Source organism: Vidua macroura, chromosome 23, assembly GCF_024509145.1.
Source record: "Vidua macroura isolate BioBank_ID:100142 chromosome 23, ASM2450914v1, whole genome shotgun sequence".
NCBI lineage: Eukaryota > Metazoa > Chordata > Aves > Passeriformes > Viduidae > Vidua > Vidua macroura.
The window spans coordinates 7,901,086-7,921,563 of NC_071593.1; the positions used below are offsets into that span (position 1 = coordinate 7,901,086).

At 42.3% G+C, this 20,478-nt stretch overlaps 1 protein-coding gene across 4 annotated transcripts in view; it reads right to left on the bottom strand.

The window, feature by feature from the left end:
- Nucleotides 1-8: 8 nt before the first annotated feature.
- CLSTN1 (calsyntenin 1) overlaps nt 9-20,478 on the bottom strand; it is a 30,120-nt gene continuing 9,650 nt past the window's right edge. The window contains exons 3-19 of one of the 4 annotated variants that reach the window (XM_053997322.1): nt 17,099-17,128; nt 15,545-15,740; nt 13,831-14,039; nt 13,438-13,587; nt 13,154-13,339; nt 11,806-12,054; nt 10,832-10,953; nt 9,922-10,084; nt 8,768-8,818; nt 6,935-7,092; nt 6,188-6,336; nt 5,496-5,722; nt 4,984-5,154; nt 4,269-4,414; nt 3,496-3,631; nt 3,055-3,239; nt 9-2,410 (exon numbers count right to left, since the gene is read on the bottom strand). In XM_053997322.1, coding sequence (XP_053853297.1) covers nt 2,216-2,410; nt 3,055-3,239; nt 3,496-3,631; nt 4,269-4,414; nt 4,984-5,154; nt 5,496-5,722; nt 6,188-6,336; nt 6,935-7,092; nt 8,768-8,818; nt 9,922-10,084; nt 10,832-10,953; nt 11,806-12,054; nt 13,154-13,339; nt 13,438-13,587; nt 13,831-14,039; nt 15,545-15,740; nt 17,099-17,128 — 2,723 coding nt within the window. In that variant the 3' untranslated portion in view covers nt 9-2,215. The remainder of the gene's footprint in view (nt 2,411-3,054; nt 3,240-3,495; nt 3,632-4,268; nt 4,415-4,983; nt 5,155-5,495; nt 5,723-6,187; nt 6,337-6,934; nt 7,093-8,767; nt 8,819-9,921; nt 10,085-10,831; nt 10,954-11,805; nt 12,055-13,153; nt 13,340-13,437; nt 13,588-13,830; nt 14,040-15,544; nt 15,741-17,098; nt 17,129-20,478) is intronic. The other 3 variants (XM_053997323.1, XM_053997325.1, XM_053997326.1) reach the window with 3 other exon arrangements.

The following is a 20,478-nucleotide window of genomic DNA, read 5'->3' on the forward strand; positions in this document are numbered from 1 at the left end:
AAACAACCTTTAGAACCAGAAATTTATTGTAGCTTATAGACTTTCCAAACTGACCTGTTACCAATATACACATCTGAAAAGTTATACCCACAGTGGCTACAAACTGCATCAGGACATTACAACCCCTCAGTATTACCATTAAGTCATGATCAGTTTTGGTCTAAAATACAGCAGCTACAGCAACAGTATATGGAAGGATAAGTCTTCTACACATTAACACAGGACAACTGTCAGACATAAGTTAAAAGTTTCCCAGTTTACTTAAAACTAGCAGTTAATTACCACATAAGTAGTCAAAACCATTTTCCCATTTTAGAAATCTAAAATTTTACATTAAAAAAAAAAAAAAAAAAAACAACCCCAAAAAACAGTAAGCTCTGGTGTGGGTTCTTTCCCTGCTGCCAGGTCCATCTCTATTGTAAAGGCACTCCTCAGTCAGGTTCCCCCAGAGCAAACCCCCATCGAGCCCGGTAGGTGAGAGCAGGGCTGCTCTGGAAATCCAGCTGTACAAACACGTGGTCAACCCTGATCCTTTATCCCTCTGGTGCTCAGGAGCCTTTGTGCCCCTCTCTGGCCCTGCCCTGCCCTGGCTGTGGCACGCTGGGCTCTGCACCCACACCCAGGAGCAAACGCTGGCGCTTGGCTTACCGTGCTCAGGAGGGAATGCAGTCCCAGGCTCCTGTTACAGGCAGAACAAGTTACTCTTTAATCCACCTCCACAGAGATCAAGCAGAAATTCATTATTCACGACTCTGCATCAGACCAAATAAAGTTAAACAACCCTGCCTGACAGAAAAAACAGCCCCCCCATGCTTGCACCTTCCAGCTGCTGCCCTCTGCAATCCCAAATTGGAACTGGGATCAGAAACAACCCAAATCACATGAATTAATATGATTCCCAAGGTTTTCTGGTTGGATGATTTATGCTACAGTTTTTCACCAGCAGGAAAACACAATTACTAAGTGTAAACAAAGGCTTAAAACACCAACAATCTGAATTACTGTACAAGGGGCTGCAGGGAAGGAGCAGGAGTGTTCAGTGGTATCAGCTACACCCCAAACCCTCCCACTTCCAAATTAGAAAAAATGAACAACAAAAAACCCCCAAATCCCTATCCATGTAGACTGGTAGCCCAGGTGCTCAGGTGCCCAGCTCTCGGACTCCCCTACACCCAAACCTGTCTGCACTGTGCACAGCCCACACTGGACTCCAGGCACTCTCCCCAGAACTACCAGGAGCTGTGTGCACCCCACAGCCACAGCACACAGATCTGCCCACCATACATGTAGTGTTATTTCCCCAATAACTTAAAAGCCTTTATGGCAAGCCTTAATTGGAGATAAAAATAAAACTAAAAACAAACTGTAGTGCACAGGGGAGCTGAACCTCTGCAGAGGCTCCTAAAGCCTTTACAACTTCTCACAAGCTTGTCTGTTCCCTCTGCAAAAAAAAGGAGATGAAAGAAAAGGAAGGAGTTCAAGGAGAGCGGGGCATGAGCACACATCGCAGTCAAGGCCAAGACAGAGTTACTGAACATCTACACTAAGAACTGTGCCCGTGCTCCTGCTGCAGTAGGATGAGACTTGGAATAGTTCATGCTGCATGATTTTTCACTTTAGCATGTTTTAAACCCCAATCCCTGTTTTCACTACCACAAATGACGTAATTACATAATTCCAGTATATTTACAAAATATTAAAAAGTCTTGTTAATCTTCTACATATTAACCTCATTCTGCCACTTTACACATGCACTAATTTGGGGAAAAAAATTAAAAGAAATCAACAGGCTGAAATGAGCAGCTTTACCCTTTGTCAACAAGCAATCTTTGCATCTTTTAGAAAGAGAAAAAGGAACAAAGCCAAGTTTGTTTCACTGAGCAAAAAAAGACAGTTCAGAAATTCATGTGCAATGGCTACAGAGCTGTAGAGTCACTTAGCTGAGATGACATGAAGAAAAAAGTGCAAGGTGGTTCCTCACAGAGTGTAAAAAAAATCCAGTCACTGAGGCATGGCTGAAGGAAGAGGTGCTAACTACAACCCTAAACATCAGGAACTAGCTGACAGAACACAAACACGGCTTGTGTGGGGGGTCAATCTACTGGCCAGAATGATTTTTTTTTGTTTTAAACACCATGAATCCTTGGTACCAATGGAGTGTGTTACAGTGGAGTCTTCTAGAGCGGGAACATAAAGACAAAGGGAGCAGCTAGAATCAATAACTGAGGGTAGAGTCATCCCATTCCAGCTGCTGCTGTCTGTTAACATTCTGTTGGTCCTCCTCCTGCTCTCCCTCTTCCTCCTCACTGCTTTCAGACTCTGCACTAGTGATGTCATCTTCTTCTCCGTCTTCACTTTCTTCTTCCTCCTCCTCCTCCTCCTCTTCACTGCTGTGTTGATCCTCATAAGTCTGTTCAGAGAAAAATTAGCTGTCATTACCATACTGGCCAAAATTCTTTTTGTTCTTTATTCAAGGTATTATATTGAGTAAGAGCTATTGCAGATTCCTTGCTGGATTTAGAAGTTCAGCAGGAATTAGGCAGAAACCAGAAAAGACAAAGGAAGTAGCACACTGTAAAAGAGTTCTGAGACACTGCTGTCAATCCTGGCACTCTACACAAAGTGGCTCTGAAGGGTGATCCAGTACTGCAAATTCTACTGGAAAGGATCTTACAATAGGACATAAAGCATGAAGGTCACACATCTTTCTTGTCACAAATTTTCTAAAAATTCAGGTGTCAGCCATAGGAGAAGGAAACATCATAATCACAGATGTTATGACAATAAATTCCTGCAAGTTTAGACAAAAGCAGGCTGTGTTTCAGGCACTGTGCACATGATGAACACTAGTGCTGGACATTGGCCTGTAAAATGCCATTCTCCATCACGAAACTCTAACCCCTGCATGATCCCAGCCAACTGCTCTTGGCATCTGGCACATTCATTCTAAATTCCCAGGTAATGTCTCTGCCCTGTGCTCAGGGCTGGCTCTGCTCTCCTCCCGTGCCCACGGCCAATCCCAGCTGGAAGAGGCCAGCAGCAGCCCAGGGTTACCTCCATGGGGTTCACAGTGATGGTCAGAGCAGAGTCGTCCCAGTCCATCTCGCTCTCCTTGCCCGTGTCCTGGTCCCGCATGGTTCTCTGGTGCGCGGCGCGGATCCGGAACACGCCCAGGATGATCATGAACACCAGGAAGCTGACACACACCACAATCACCACGGTGGCTGTGCTGGGGACGACTGCAGCCAGAAAACACAACAGGGGTGACTCTCACACTGTGCTAACAACTGCTCCCCTCCCCATCACCTGCCAGAGGAAACGGCTTTACACAACTATTTCATGTATATCATTATATTTCATATATATTATACAAAGGCACTTTGTCTACAGCCATTTAAAAAGTCAGTAGGAAAGTAAGAACTAGGCTTCATTTCCTTAAATATAATCACATCAATCTGAAAGACAAAATCAGCTTCAATGGCTGAGAATCCTGACCTGAAAAGGGATGAGGGTTTGCCAAGTTGTGACCAGAGAGATCAACAAAGGAATGATGCACTGGGTGAATGAACTGTGGCTGTGCAGCAATGTGATTGGCATGTTCCACTGGGCTGGCTGTGTGGATAACATTCACCTAGAGATAAACAGAAAGTGTTAAACTCCAGAAACTCAATAGTCTCATTCTAAAGAGATAAAAATAAAGAGAAAAAATTTAAAATTTTAGTGCTTTTAATGCCATTTTCTGCTGTACTTCCATCTATTTGATGTAAGCATACTAAATAATAATTAACCTGTACCCTGCTGCAGAGGGAATGCAATTTTAGCCTCTCTGTGCTTTAACATAATCCCTTAGTATCAGAAACTTATACATCACAAGCGAAACAGCAAAGGGCCCAGCACGCCCATCTGTGGCATCCCAGAAGTGACACACAAAGGCCACTCAGCTCTGTGGTAGCACCACTCTCACTCCATTTGCTAAATTAATAATTCTGTGTTTTCAATGCAACCTTTTCACCTTCACATCTCCATTAGCCACACTATTTCTTCTACAAACAATTTCATTTATAAATAAAATTACATATTTATTTATTTATTTATATACTTTATAAGCTGAAATACAGGGCTAAAATCCCATTTATATATAAAATGCTGCCTGAAATGCTCACATTTCCTAATACTTATTTTACAGGACAAAACCTAAATCAATAATTGGTCAATTGTCTATCAGCTGAGGCAAGCAGGCTCCCAAGCCCCTCGGGGCAGTGACCCACCTCCACCTGGAACTCGTTGCTGACGTAGCGCCCGTTGAGCTCGGAGCAGAGCAGTTTGAACTTCCTGTCGAACAGAGCCGCCGTGCGCCAGTTCCTGTAGCGGATCAGGTGCAGAACCTCCTCGTAGTTAGCCATGGTGTCCACCCCTGTGGGGACAGACACAGCTACAGCAGCTGCTCTGCAGAGGGCTGGCACCACTTCATACCCCAGACAGATATTGCTCCCTTGCTCCACCTAAGGTTTCTTGGCCAACAGATTTTCAAGGATACAGAAATGGTAACACCACTGACACACACGTGTGGCTCCACTGAAACCCTGCGGGTTGCTTTTGTGATAAAATCCTAAACCCAGTGAGTCTTTGAAAGGATTCTGGGAGCTTTTCTATGGAATACTTTAACATAACAGAAAAGAATGATGCATGCTCCCAGGCACTGGAGTACCCCTGAAAGGAACAAGCCTTTTCTGGGGCAAAGTCTAACTGCAGTCCCACAGTCCAGAGGTGATCTGCTATTTGGAACAGAGTAAAGAACAGAAGGAAGGTTCTAGAATGTTGTATTTTCTAGAATCACAGCTTTCCACAGAATTGCTGTGGTCGGAATTCTAAAGGGAGTCCAAGCTTGAAATTCTAAAAAAAAATTAAGTACTTGGAGTACTAGAACTGCTCCCTTTGTCAGTCCCTTCAGACCCTCCCAAGAGCAGCAGCAGGAACCCCTACCTGTGATTATCATGCCCAGGTTGGAACTGCTCATCTCAATGCCTTTCTGCTGCAATCGTGTCATGTCAATCTCCAGGCTCTCTTGTTCCTGATTTAGTTCCTCTCCCAGCACTGTCACCTCACACATATCCAGGTTGTGCATGATCTCTTCAGATACCAAAGACTCTTGGACTAAAAATTAGAGAAAAATTACATAATTCAGAGAAAAAGCCAAAGATTTAAGCAGAAACAGCACAACAAATATTAAAATCTAGGCCTGAGGAGAACAAGTATTCACAAAATAATGATTTAAAAAATAAAATACAAAATACAATCAAGGGATATTTACATGAGAAAAATGGCCTGGACTCATTATCATTTCCACATAAGTTTTTGTTAGCCCAGACCAGAGAGGATCTACACCATTTTCGCCCTTCCTGGATTCTGTATTAAAAGCCCACACCTCTCTGCAAGAGGAAGATGCTCCCCCAGGAGCACTGAGTCAGGTGAGGGTGGGCAACAGTGGCTGTTACCTGTAGGATCCTCATCCCCATCTCCCTCGGGCTCCACCTCCCGGGTGATGGTGCTGATGATGCGAAGCTCCGGGAAGAGGGAAACGCCCTCGGAGCTCTCAAACTCTGAGGCAGAGCGGGCAAAGTGGTTGATGCCACTCAGGCTGATTTTTGGCTCCTCTGGCTGCAAGACCATGACATACCCCTCCACAGAGGGAATGGAGACACAGGCCTCTTCATTGAAACACCTGAGAGACAGAAGCAGTTTTGCAGTCAAGATGGTTATTTCAGAGGGAAGCACAATTACACACAGTAATTGCTTTATAAATTTTTGAAAAGCTGTCTCAGACACAAGAGTCTTAGATAAATTCATCAGCTGCCCTGGAAAGTATGGAATAGCCACCAAGGGAGCAATCTTACAATTAATTTTTTCTTACAGTTACCATTTGGCCTCATTTCTACATTTTGACTTAGAGCCACAGGTAACCCCTTAAATGAAGCTGTGACACTGGAGACACTCCCATCACTCTGGCAGTACTTTCCTCCCCATCTTACACTCTCCCTACTCCATTCTCTGGCAGAAAGCAGAGCGCTGGTGTGGAAAACATTTGCTGTACTGAAATGTGGGATGGTCACATAGCCCAGGACTCCTTTGTTTCCCCCAGGTGAGATCCATGAACACCAGGCTCCACCAGCCTTGCACCAGGACATACTTGACAGTGCTGGTGATCTTCAGCCTCCGAATGCCAGGTGTTGGGAACTGGCGGGAGTTCAGGTAGGAAATGTGCTGCATGGCCTTGTCAACTCTGTCAATGTCATCCCCTTCTATGGTCAGCGTTGACTGGCTCGGGTTCATGTGGATCTGAAAAGAAAGGAGAAAACCGTAAGAAAACACCCAACTGAGTGACATTATCTGGCAATTCAAACTGGAGTTCATGGTAAATGCAGGAGAACTGCTTCCATATTCAAAGCAATAGGGTCATTATTTCCCGGCCTTGTGGCACAGAGGCTGAGCTCCCTACTCACTGCCATACCCCAGCAGAATGTATTTGTGCTTCATTCTTTAAGAAAAAATCTAAGCACATATCATAGTTCTGGTTCTAGAAGAGAGACAGCTAACATATAAGAGAAATTTAGCTCTGTTCACACAACCTTGCTACTGAAAAAGCCACATAATCTCATTTTATAAAGCTGCTTGTTAAAGATCTCTTATTAGACAATCTGTATAGCTGGTAAAACAGAGGCTTACAAATATGTAAGTCTTCTCTTCAAGACTTAAAAGACAGCAGAGTAACTTTCATTCCTAAGATCGGGTTTATACAAGTTTTATGTAGTATTAATGCAGAATGCCACAAGAGATGAGCTTGTTATATCTGGGACACCCTGTTAACTCTGTCAGTAAAACTTGTAACTCTTATCAGGGAAGGAATATGTTCCCCTTTGTTTATATGCAAATTTACCTTCACACCTTTGCCAACACCATCAGCCATCTGCAAATCCAGCCCCTCTTTGCAGGTGTAGAGGCAATCAATCACCTTCTTGTTCTCCAGTTTACCAGAACGGATCATCAGCCCTGCCAGATTGCCTCGGAAAAACTGAGCCATGCGCAGTTCACCACCTTCAAAACACGAGGGAGGAAAAATCTTTACTTGTTATGATTCTTTTTGCTTTTTCTTTTGTAAAACAAGAAGTATGCCAGCTGACACACACAGTATTACACACATGCGGGTTAGTTTTCATCCATTCTGGGTGTTAACCTTGTGGTTATGGTCAGGCATAAAGAAAGAATTAAACAGTTCACCATGCACGTGGCCTTCAGACAGCTGTGGCCACCTTGAACTGCCTGTTCCATGACAAACGGCTCAAAAGAAGCCCCATACAGCGAGTGGTGCTCAGAAATCAAACACAATGGGATGAGCCATGAAGCCTCAATCTTCCTGCTGAGGTAACACCTCCTCCTACTCAGGACACAGGACAGCATCCCTCCAGGTGTGAGGGATCTCCACCTAAACCAGCACTGCAGGTTCTCCCTACGCTCCAAGGGAAGAAAGGAGCTTTGTAAATTCATTCAGCTCATTCTGAGAGAGGTGTCCAAGAGTTACCTGCCCCCTCTACAGGTGCCATCTTCTCTCTGCAGATTCAAGTGAGCAGTTAAACCTCAGCTGAGTTAAGTCTGATAAGGACAACCTGACAAGCCCTTTATTCCTCAGTGTTTTTGAAGATGATGTCACAATGATCAGCTAGTCCATCTTGCTAAATCCTGGGGCCACAAAACACCACCTGGAAATGTCTATTTTCAAGCCCATTACTTACTAAGCAACCTGATTTTAGAAAGATGTCTAAGCTTCTTTTGGAAGTTCTAAGTGATAAAAGATCCTTGGTACAACTCAAATATTCAGTGGTGAAATGTCCTTTTACAATTTATACAATTTTCATATAGCTTCAGCTTCTGGAGCCCCTGGATGCTGCTCCCTCCTTGCCAAATTAAAATGTGATGCACAGCTAGAAACCTCTTGCCAGTTACATCCAGACTATTCCAGCAATTCTTAAACTTTACAGGAAGGGTACATATCTTGAATTCACTTTTGAAAATATACACTAATTTTAAGTATCTCAACTCAAGACACAAAACCCACTGAACTATCAATAAAATTTGTTATGATGAAATAATCCTGTAGCAAATCTGAAATACCTGGTAGCCAAAGCTTTTTTGCTCATTCACAATTAGAATTTTGTATAAATATCTGACCAAGTGAGTATCCCTTGTGAATTACAGGTCTGTGTTTATGAGCAGCCTGATCTAAATATGAGATCAGTCTTGTTTTGAGAGAGGAGCAAAGGTACCTGAGTTCCAGAGCGCCTGTCCAATATACTGAATAAATTCTATAGTAAAGACACATACCTACATGCATAAATACATACATTTATATAGGATGACGTGTGTTTATGCTTTAACAAAATTGGATGAAAGAGATTATAGCTGATATTATACAACAGCAGCTTTTTTCACCACTTCACTGCAATCACAACCGTTGCAGATTTGTACATGGAAGTACATTTGGATGCAACCAAAAAAATACCCAAAACAAACAAAAAAAAGCCCCCCAAACCCAAGCAGAAGTCAGCTGATGATGCTCTGCAAATAGAAGCACAATGAAGACACAAGCCTAGGAGAGGATTATGTGAAGGTCAATGGCCCAAATGCAATGCCTGCATTTCATGCTGTGTGCGAGATGAAGCAATGTCTTGGCTTAAAAATGAAATAAAACAGTAGGGAAAAAATCTCCAGCAACCTGCAGAGGTCTCGGGCACAGTTTCATTGTCATTTTCACTTCCTGTATATTCTGTAGAAAAGCAAGACAAAGAATAGGACAATAGGGAAAGGACCAAGTAGTTATAATTTGGCAAACTTTCAAACCCCAGAAAACACAAAGCAGCACATCCCCCAAAATTTGCTTATATTGGACCCAGCTCCTCAAGGATTATGAGTTCTTGGAAACACAAAGAGCTGCAGTGCAGGGGAAGACACATCACTGTGCTGTTACAAGAACAGTCATGGCAGCACAGCCCAAAGAGCCCCACGCACAAGCAGCAGTGACACCAGCAAGAGCTGCAGAACCAAGAGAGGAAACCTCACACAAACCACCTTTAGTAAGATGACACAAGTCTAACAACTGGCTCCATTGCAGGGGAAATTAATGTGAGATCCAGACTAATACAGTAAATCACCAAAAGGTATTGTAAGCTGATCAAAAGAAGCCATTATCAACACAGATTCCTTTATCAATAATAGAATCACATGTATTGAGCAGTCAATTTATCAAATGGAAGCACCAAAAATGAAAATCGGCTTTTAATTTTTTAGAAGAAATGTTAAAAGAACTTCTTCAGAAGGATAAAATCTTTTTCTCCTTGGGGAGGAGCTGTATATATAACTTAGAGCAGCTTAAATAGCACAGACAATAAAGCAGATGTCTATTTTTATAAGTAGAAATGGTAAAATACCCAAGAGACAGCACTGCTGTGTTGCTCTGCAGAGCTGTCTGCTGGACAGGCTTCCCTTGATGAGAACACTTTTCCTACAAGATGCTTTTCAACCTACTTGACATGAAGTGTTCTGCTTGGTAATCTGAAGTATGAGGTATTGCTACAACTACTGTTCAAAGCTAACAGTATTCCCCATGGCCACCACAAAAATCATGTTGATGGAATACAGGCTGGTGAGCAGCCCTGTATTTCACACACCTGTGGCCAAAGAGAAAACAAACACTCATGGAAAAATTACTCAGAGGAAATATGTGATACCAGCTTGGAGCAAAACCCATCTGCAAGAGGCAAAACAAATTACATTTCATGCACTAAGAAGATCTGCTGGGTGCTTCTAGATAACCACCAAGATTTCATTAAAAGACGTTAATTAGAAGTATTAACAATTGCCAATAGTTACCTTGCCAACATGCTCCAACCACCAGCTGTGTTTCTATCTTGGAAGGGTGGAGTGGGTAATCCTCAGTGACTGGGAAAGGATCATAGGAAACCCCATCCACGTAAAGAGACACCGCGGGAAATTCAACGTTGACAACGTAGTGGTGCCACTCTTTGTCACACACCTGAATAGAGAGTTTTTTAAATTCTTTTTTTTTTTCCCACTACAGTTCAGTAACTGATCTGGTGCCATGTTTTACATAAACATACATGCAGATGTACAAACGACCTACAACACAAGCCTGTACAGACAGAGCTGATCTTTCACACACATGGCACACATCTGAAAAGCAAACTGACTGCCAAACATTAATAAAAAGTTCCTTTATTCTGTTGCCAATACAGGAAGCTGCATATACTTCCTTTCCTTTAATTTTTATGCTAAATAACAGCATATTTCAATCTAAAAATACATATCTACATGCATGCACATCCTGAAATACTGTTATAAGACAACCTTACTTGACAAAGGACAGGTATTTGCTGAGAGAAACTGTTAAAAAGCCATGACTATTTATCACAGATCCAGGGGGCTGAGAAAATGTCACATGCTCAGAAGCACTTGAATGTTATAATCAACCTGGAATAAATACGTCCTGTTTTCTCATGCACTCCACCTTAGAGTGCATTTAGTGAAGACAACTGATGTCACAGTAAGACTGATGCTGTATTTTCTACTTTATATTCAAGATGAAAAGCTGAAGCCGAACCTGCCACTTGATCACAAGTAGAACAAGCACTGCTGGGTTCTGCAGAACAGGAGCCAGGAGTGTGGAGTGGCAGCAAGTATTTATTACTAAGTACACTGCCAGGGACGTTGGTGGTCGGTGGCTTTCACTCTGGCACTCCACCCATCAGCCTTGCAGGCTCACCTGATTGAGCTTCCAGTGGAACTCGGCGGGTTTGTAGGTCTTTCCCTCAGAGGGATCCTGGCGGAACAGGAAGACCAGGCGGCAGTTGTGCACGTAGAGGGTGTAGTGGTGCCGGTTCATATCTGTGTGGCAGTCCAATTAACAGCGTTAATGCCTGCAAACCTTACCGACAGAATCCACCTGCTCTGCAAGTTCACACTGAAATATCAGAGTCACTGACAGGCAGCAATCAATGCAGAAGTAAATCAGGTGTGGTAAGAGGAATGTAGAACATCTGCAGCAGTAGTGAGGGCAAACACTCTTGAAGAACCCATGAGGCTGCATGGATAGAGAAGTCTCTATCCAAACCCAACCTAAACCAAAGCACAGCACTGAGCAGCCAGAGATAAAACCTGTCAGCAGGAGAAAAAGAGCTCTATTTGCAAACAGAAGAGCTTCTTTTGATACAAATGGCAATTATGGAATCAGGGTTATCACATTTCCTTCTTATTAATGGCATTTTCCAAATTATTGTTTCTGTGTCATAAGCAGAGACTGAAATTATGCACAGAATTAAAAAAAGCTTCATCTCTGGAGAAAGAGAAATTCTATCCTCCTAAGGAAAATAAAGATACAGCACCAAATGCTGTCACTAGACCTGATATGTGTGTCTTAATGTTTTTAGGCAGCATCAAGAACAAGGCTATCTTTGGAGATGCAAACTCGAGGCTGCAGTGCCAGAATAAGTAATCTACCACAGCAAAAGAAGTGCATAATGTAAACTGAAATAGAATTAGAAAAACAAATCTGCCCAATCTGAAGCTACATAATCTAAGGCCGAGCCTAAACATAAGCACAACAGTGATTTTTAAAGTCAACTTCATATACATTCCAAGAAAACTTTAAGGTAGAGAAAACACTGTCACATGCGCTGCCAGAGCACATAAAAAACCGACCAACCAAAAAGACTGCTTATAATTGAAGTATTGACAAACCTGTCTTGTCTGAATTGCACAGAATTGTCTCTTTCTCTTTGGTTCCGGGCCCGTGCCTCATCCATACTGAAATCATGAAGGGCTCTTTCAGATTGACTGTGACAACACCATCTGGAATCTTCACAGCCTGTGTGCCATTAAACTCGAAGACCTGGTCGCTGTCGTGGCCATTGTCCGTGGGCAGCCCCACAGTCCAGTTAGCAGCACTGCTTGGAGGGGGGAGCAGCTCAGCTGTGCCAGAAGCAGCACCTACAACACAAATGCTCAAATGAAAACAGAAATTTAAAAGACCACCACCGGTTTCAAATTCAATTATTTATCTCAGCACTAATTTCTCAGCACCAACTGTCAGGATTATGCACTACCATCACCCAATTCTCCTTTTAAATAATGTGGCACTAATTACAGGCATCTAATACCATGGTAACTTCCACAAATTTCACTTCTGGGTAGTCAACTAATCTCATAATAAGCAAAACAGTTTCAACCTCCACAGCTATAGAATGGTATTTTGCCTCTATCTCAGGAACCCTTTCATTAATGCCACTTGTCCCTCTTCCCCACGATGCCTTTCTCTAGACACTGTACTCAGTGTGAGACCAGAAGTGATGCAGCTGAAGAGAGTGCACAAGCACCCCCTCCCAGCTCGCTGCCTGCCCGCAGCACAGTCAGCAGCAGGTACCTTGAACATCACACTGACCTCAATCAGAATTGCCTGCCTCTCTGGGGTTACATGCTACTCAGACTTTCAATTACTTTCAACTGCACTTGAAGACATAAATCACGAGTGATAATTTATCCTGTAATCTCAGTTCTTCCATATGGCTACAAAGGACTCCACTGGCTTTTTGTAAGACCTTTAACTGCAGTGTAAGTGGATGCCGAGGGCCTTTACTCCTGGGGCAAGCACAGTACAAATTTAACTGATACAAGTTAACTGGGTTTTTTCCAAACCACTCTTTCTTGTTTTCTCTAGTTTTTCATCATGTATTTCTCAGATTGCAGCCATTACGTCCATCATGCTCAGAAAAACAGAGGCTTTAAAGGCTATACCTTTCCACACAAATTCTTCCAGCTCTTGAATATGAACCTCATGCAAGGGACATTATTAGTCTACGTAAGACAGCAGAGAGGCAGAAGAAAGAGATTCTTTACCACATTTGAGAATTATTGTAGATGTCACCTTCAGGCAATTTCATGCCTTTTGCTACCAGTGAGGAAATGAGTTGAAGGAAACTATGTGCAATTGAAGACCAGATCTACTCATTGATTTCTGGTCTAACACAAAATTCAAAGTAAAACTAGTAAGCAAGAGAGACCACTTTTATTTTAACAAAAGCCTTCTTACCACAGAGCCTGTGGATGGATTTCTCAGAGTAGGTGTCTCTATCACAGCCTTTACCAATATGGTTGGTTTCTAGTTCCACTGTTGCTTCCACTGAGGTTATTGGCTCATCACATGTCTCCAAATGCATCCCAGGGAACAGAGCCAAAGAACCAGTGCCAGGCTCGTATTCTATTCTTTTGCTCCAACCTGAGTATTTATCCAAAGAAACAATATTAAAGATTTCTTGTGTTTAACTGAAGGTACCAGCAAATGCTAAAAGCAGAGAGGAAAGAGAGCAAACTAACCTTGCCAGCCAGGCTTGCACGTAGGCTTAATGCTAATTTTAACCAACACATCCTCAGCAGCTCTCTTCTTCCCACAGTCATAGGCTGTTACTGTCAGTTTATACTGGTGTTCTTTACCATAGCTTAACTTTTCTGTGTTTTTTATATAACCTGACACAGAAAAAAGGCAATTGTCAGACATCAAGACAATTCTTCAGGTCATTACTGCATAAAACGCATCCAGGTACCATTTATGTACTTCATACAGACTTGAATAAACACATCTGCAAGTGAATTACCCTGCACTGTTTGACTTTGCAGTGCCAGACTCCAGGCCCAGGCCCTGCTGGCAGGGTGACTCCTGCTTTTTGGGAGGCCAGTGCGAGCCAGCCCGCGCCCGGCTCCGTGTCTCACCGTCTTTGTCGATGGCAAAGGGCACATCCGGGGTCACGATCTCGTAGCTGCAGATCTGGCTGAACTGGGGGGAGCAATCTGCATCCACGGCCTCCACCTTGAGGATGTTGTCGTACCTCTTGCCCTCGATGGCCGTGGCCTTGTAGGACTTCTCCTTGAACACCGGGGCGTACTCGTTCACGTCGTTCACCTGGATGTGGACTGTGGCCCTGCAACGACACACAGAGAGCTCCCAGGGGCTGCAAACCCTGCTCCAGCCAGCACTGGATACAGCAGCTCCCTCTCTGCCACCAGAGCCATGTCAGCCTTTCAGCCTGACAGCTTGGAACTGCACTGCTCCTGAGCAATGGGTCCCAAATGGCCTCCCTCCTACCAAGCTCGACCCAGCCTCCCCATACCATATAATACACCATGAAATGAAGGTAAATGGCATTTATACTACCAGGGAATAGCTGTTGCAAGAATTACACAGATAGGTCTAACCAAGGAATAAGAAAGGAAAACCCGTGTTGAAGGTCTGTTTCCTGGGTACTTTAAACAAGGAAAAATCTGCATTTTACATTTGCCTTTTCTTCTTCCAGACCACTTACTTCCATGAATGTGAAGGTTTGGGGTTTGATTAATAGGAATATTTGCACCTGGTTCTGAATGGCTGTCACTTTTCTCCTGTTCAAAGAAATGCTTTTAGGGTATTACAGATTCTGCCAAATCATCTTTTTCACGTTAAGCCATCCTTCAGCATTCCAGCTCTCAGAAACAAGCAACCACTGACTAATAACCAACAATCTCAACTACCCTAACTAGGAAAGCAGTGGGTTTCTCCGGTGTATTGTTACATAATTCAGTTTTGGTTTTTTATAATTCAGTACATTTTGTTTACTACCACTGGTTATTTACAAATAAAACTCAAACCCTTGTAGAGTTATAGAATAGCAAGGTTTTGTTTGTCACCAAGATGACCTCTGCTACTCTATTCCTCATCTTATTTATGCCCCTCTCGTTGCTTCACACAACTGCTCATCTCCCACATGCTCTGCAGATGTTTACACCAGAGTGTCAAACAGTTATTCTCAAGTGGGTTTCTAGAGACTATTTTATATTGTGGTTTTCCCTTAGGTAAAGATAAGCTAAAGACTGCTTTGTTCCCATTCTTTAATGTAGGCAGAGATGAGCCCCATGCTATTGATCTTGGGTTCTCTGGTGGGGCTGTCTGGAAACGATAGAAACATGAATGCTTTGGCATTTTGTTAAGCTTAATACACTGACTTCCTGAACCAAGTTTTTTGATTTAGAAACTGAATTCCAAAACAATGTCGAGGCCTGGTACCCCAGTGCAAACTCTATCAACTCAAGACAGATTTTAAGTGTATCAGCAGTTTCCCTGCTTCTATCCCCACCTGGTTTTCTAATGTAAATCCAGAGACATCAAAGGATAAAGCAGTAGCACCTAAAATACAAATGAAGGGATGTCCAAGCAGTCCTTGTCCATTTTGCTGCTCTTTTTATCACTATGACTGCCCTGCTTGAGCAGGGAGGTTGGACCAGAAGCCCCAGTGTGGTCCCTTCCGAGCCGACCCTTTCTGTGGTTCCCCAAAAAGCCTTCCTGTATGAAAACTTGGTTCATGTTTACTCTCAGCACACAGACCATAAACCACCACAAGCAGGAGACCCCTCGGAGCCAAACTTCCCCTCGGCCCAGCCCAGACTGACTTACTTGTGGGATTTTTTTGCGTTTGCTCCATCTGGTCCCTTCCCACAGTCGTAGGCCTGGATGGTGAACGTGTAGTCCTTCTGCAGCTCACAGTCAAGCTTTTCCTTAGAGCGTATTATTCCCTCACCAGTGGATTTATCCACTACCACTGCTTCAAAGGGAACATTTTGCCCGTGGATTTTAAATCCACAAATCTCACCTACAGAGTTAAAGACAGGTTAGAACTGGTCAACATGATGATACATTTCTAAAATAAATGACCAAATATTTTGCAGCCAGGGGTTTGTGAGGGTCTGTGGACAAAGCAAGAGCACTGTGCTTTAAAATGGGTGAATTCTGGGAACTTTAGTAAAAAGAAGCAAACGTCTGCCTTCCAAGCAACTTGTTTACTTTGCATCCATTCATGCAGGAGTACAAAAGAGAAAAAGAGAAATGTAGACAGGCATTTCACAGGAGTACTTGAGACAGCTCTAGGGCAAGAGTAGATCTTATGTGAGCATACAGCCAAGGCCACTGGTAATATCTTCTATGCCAAGCTACTGGCAATAGCTGGGCAGCTGGTTCACTTTGACCAGAGCAAGAGGTTAAAATGCACAGTTACAAGTCAAGGGATGAAAAGGCTTCGAGTACAGGTTCAGCACCATAATTACAGAAATTCTGTCAACAGATCAAAGGACAAAGTCTTCCTGTGCAATGTACCTGGCTAAAATCAGGGAATCAAAATAAACTACTGAATGAGAAAGGTAGAAATACCAACTTCTCAGGCATCCATTTCAACAGCTATCTACTAACACAGGCCAAATGTTAGTCAAGGAGGCTCTCAGGAAATGTTTTAGAAGGCTTTCCTTCTAGTCAAACTCTTCACCCTACAAACTTGGAAGACAAGTCCCCAGCACATCATTTTTAAACACATCACAACTCCGGCTGGCACAGCTGGCTGAGCCCAGCACACAACAAAAGCCACTCAATAAACTGTTTGACCACCTACACTGTGTTTTTACCTCTGCAACTTGTTATATTTTGATGGGGATTTTCTTACACCAACAAACCCCACTATTTTGCTATTATAGTTGCAGTGGCTTCTTAATATCAACACACTCCTAACAAAAACATGTCTAGAGGTATTAAAAAAGGGGGTGATTCATATTTTAAACCACTGAAGTCAGTCCTGAAGGGTGTGTGCTGCAGCAAGGTGCTGTAATGCTTCAGCACTTCGACATCACAAAGCGTGGGGAAAACTTCAGCTGTCCCAAAGAAGTGATCTACGAGTGAAAATATCAGAAAATGCTAATTTTCCCCAAACAACTTCTTCAGTGTCCACACAATGTACAGTAACCCCAAATGGTTCAAATGGATGTCTGATTTACAGATATTTCTAACCAAGGGTTTGGTTACATAACACTTTTTATCAATATATTTTAAAATAGAAAAAAACTGGGAGAATAAATGGGACAAAAGAGCATGACAGGATCTTCTGTTTCAGTGCTGATTCCCCATTTCATAACCAAAGTTAGTAGGTTAATATTCATAAAAGGGATAGAAAGAACCCTTTATCACCTTCTTTGGTGACTGTCACCTCAAAACTCTCTAAAGGGAAAAAAGACAAACCCATGTCAGTAACAGGAAAGGTTGAATGGGAGCAAATAAGGAAAAGGCAAAGATGCACACATTACACAGAAAAGCTTTGGAAAAACTGTATTTTAAAATTCCAGTGGTGATTTGCTGTAACTGTTACAATTTTAGAGCTTTAGTTATGGTAAATATGATTTAATCTTTTAACTCCAGGATTTCCTTTTGAGAATTTTGAAATATTTCATACAATCAAGGCTTTGTTTTCTCCTTTTCTTTTTTTAATAATACCAACTGCTAAACAAGATATTTTCAAAAGTGTACGTTGATGAATAACTGCCCATAAAGTAGAATTTATCTGAATTTATTTACATTATTCTGTATAAAGTATTGCCATAATTTGTGACTAAAAAATGATACACATTAAACTGTAATCCTGATGAACACAAGTTTTAATTTAAGGAATGTGGAGGGGGAGCTATATGTTTTCCTAGCAGTATAGCATAAAACTTGACACAAAAATGGATGAAACTCTATTGCAACAAAATTTCCTCTTAGGTTTGCACAGCTATGCAAGTGAGCCACAGGAGAGCAAAATCTGTTTGCTTACAGTGTCATCTCCTCTACAGGACACTTCTTTCCTAGAAATTGCCCCCAGGCAAGCCCTGCCTTGCCCATGGCAGCAGAGCTCCCTTCCCAAGCAAACTGGGGCTGGTGGCATCAGCACTGCCCCACCCCAACACGGGAAGCTGCCCCCAGGGAGAGGGACCCCAAGGGCTGGATGGATTCTGGGGATTTTTTAAAATAATCAATAGAGATTCTGCAAGATCCTTTTCAAAGCTCTCCCCATATTCATGCTTTAAATTAAAAATTCCTAACCCCCACAAAATACTACTTGCATCCCAGAATAGCAAGAGGGAAATAAAGGACTGTGGCTGAGAAGTGGTTTTCTCTAGGGGTGGGGGAAGAGGGACTGAAGCCCTGTTATAGGCACATCAAAAAATCAAGGGAAACACTTCAAACATCTGGCTACGAGACCCTCCGCTGCACATTCAGCTGTGTGAAGGCATCCAGATATAGCAGAGCCTGTTTCAAATGTAACAGAAATTCAGTTCCTTTATGCACAGTAAAGGGGAATCCCAGCTTGAGAGCTTCAGCCATCAGACTGGTTTTAAGCACAAACAATAAACGTACAATAAAAAATGTAACTGTCCTTTATTTTTATTTTATTTTTATTTTATTTTTTCAGCAAAACCACTTAGGCTCAAATTCCAACGTGATGCAATTTGTAAAAGAAAAGAGTCACTGAGGAACAAGAATGGTCACTGTCTTCTCAAGCAGATCTATAACAGTGATGGTGCAGAAGACTGATTCCACCCTGTCCCTATGTGCCAGGCAGTTTGACAAGGCATGACTATATCCACCCTGTTTCCAAAAGTGTGTCATTTCGGATTTAAAACCATACAAATAACCCGAGAAATAAGCATCTACATAACCCTGCTTATTTTTGCACACCTGAATTTTAGGATCCTACCCACAAGCACGGAGTGAGCAAAGCAATAAATGTTACTTTTACTGGCCCCACAGTTCATGTACTACAAAGCATCTAAATGAACTAGTTTCGAGATGTTTTGACACGCTCGAAATTGAAATAAAGCAAGAAAGCTCTACTTAAAGTATTTTAAATCTGCAGACAGTTCAGAAGTTTCACAGCTCAGCTAGAGGGCACAATTAATTAAAATATCCAGCCTTTTGAAGCATGAATAAATTTGATTTATAAGTAGGAGTAGAGCAGTAAGGGCTGAAGCAGCCATTTAATCCTGAGCAGTGCTTTGTTTTGCTGTGAAAGCACATCACTGGCCCCGTGGGCTCCTGACACGGAACCCCCCAGACGTGCTGGGCACCAGCAGGGTCTGTGCCAGGACGTGAGCACAGCTCCAGCAGAGCTGGGAACAGGCAGCACTCACCCACCCGGGGCTCCTCAAGGACAGGCTGCAGGACTGCTCCATTTGATGGCCCACAAACACTTCCACAGAGCCCCACGGCACCGTCCTTCAACATTTAGGCAATTCAAACCCTACAGACTCGTACCGAGAATTTCTTTACAACATTCAGGTGCCATACTCAAAACTTAATTTCTTTAAATCCACTGGTCTGCTCCTGCTGTTTAAGAAATGTCAATTTTTGAAAGCCAAAATATATTGTTTATACAAATATATTCTGTTTATATGATTTCCAGTTGATAAAAATGTTCATTTAATGAAAGCAGATCTAAATACAATTTAGATCAACCCAACGGGAAAAGTCTTATTTAAGAAATGCTTTGACATTGGATTTTCCTCTGCAAACACAGCAAAATATTTGACAATACTCTGACAGTACTTTCTTGAAAACATTCCTATCCAAGAAGTATAAAACTGCCATTCTCAGAATCTGTTCAATGCTGCTGAACTACTAGCACCTACATTTAAAGCACTTAAGAACTGCAAGAGGTGATTCATGTTCTCCTCATCCCTGAGAACACAATTCAGGCTTCCCATTCCTCTTCTTAATTAACAGATTTTGTGTGTCCCAACACAAGCGTCTTCATTTGGCAATGAAAGTTTTTTGTCCATAGACAGCAGTTTTATTTCCAGTTAAGACAGCGGAAGAGCCTCTGCCATATGTACATGAGGAAGTTTGAATTTCAGAGGTTTAGCATTATCTCTCAACTTCTGAATAGCAAATTTTCCATTATCTTCAACTTCATTGGAGATAATTACAGCCTTATGATAATGCAACAAAACTGTTACTTTAAGCAGTACCTCAAGAAAACTGTGACCAAACTGCCATAAAATTGCAGCACTCAATGCAGTCAGCTGCTCAACCTTTCAAATGGCTCTTAATTTAATTACTCTCCTAGCTCTTCCTCCATAAAGCCAGGCTAAGCAATGCTCCCAAAAATGCCTCATGTCACATCCTTTAGGTACTTCACTAGGATTCTTAACTCTCAAACTTTGCTTAACCAAATAAGCTTCTCCAAATATCCAATTTAAGCTTGTGTTATCCACTAGAAGTAATTTAAATACCTGCAGATGCCTAGTGGTATTTGTCAAACACATCTTTCTAACACAAAATACAAAAAATAACTTTCCATAATACTGCATCCAATTAATGAATACAGTATTCCTAAACAAAAGTTTTCAGAAAAAAGTCTACTGCAGAAGTTTATAAGAAAATTGTCAGCCCTGACAATTAGCCCACCCTTGGCAAATATCTTGTGTATAATTTTCTATATTCTTTGCTAGAGGAGAAAAAGCCTTTTCTTCAGCCAGAGGAAGTTGTTCAGGTTCTAAAATACCCTAGACTGTTAAGCAAACTTATCATAG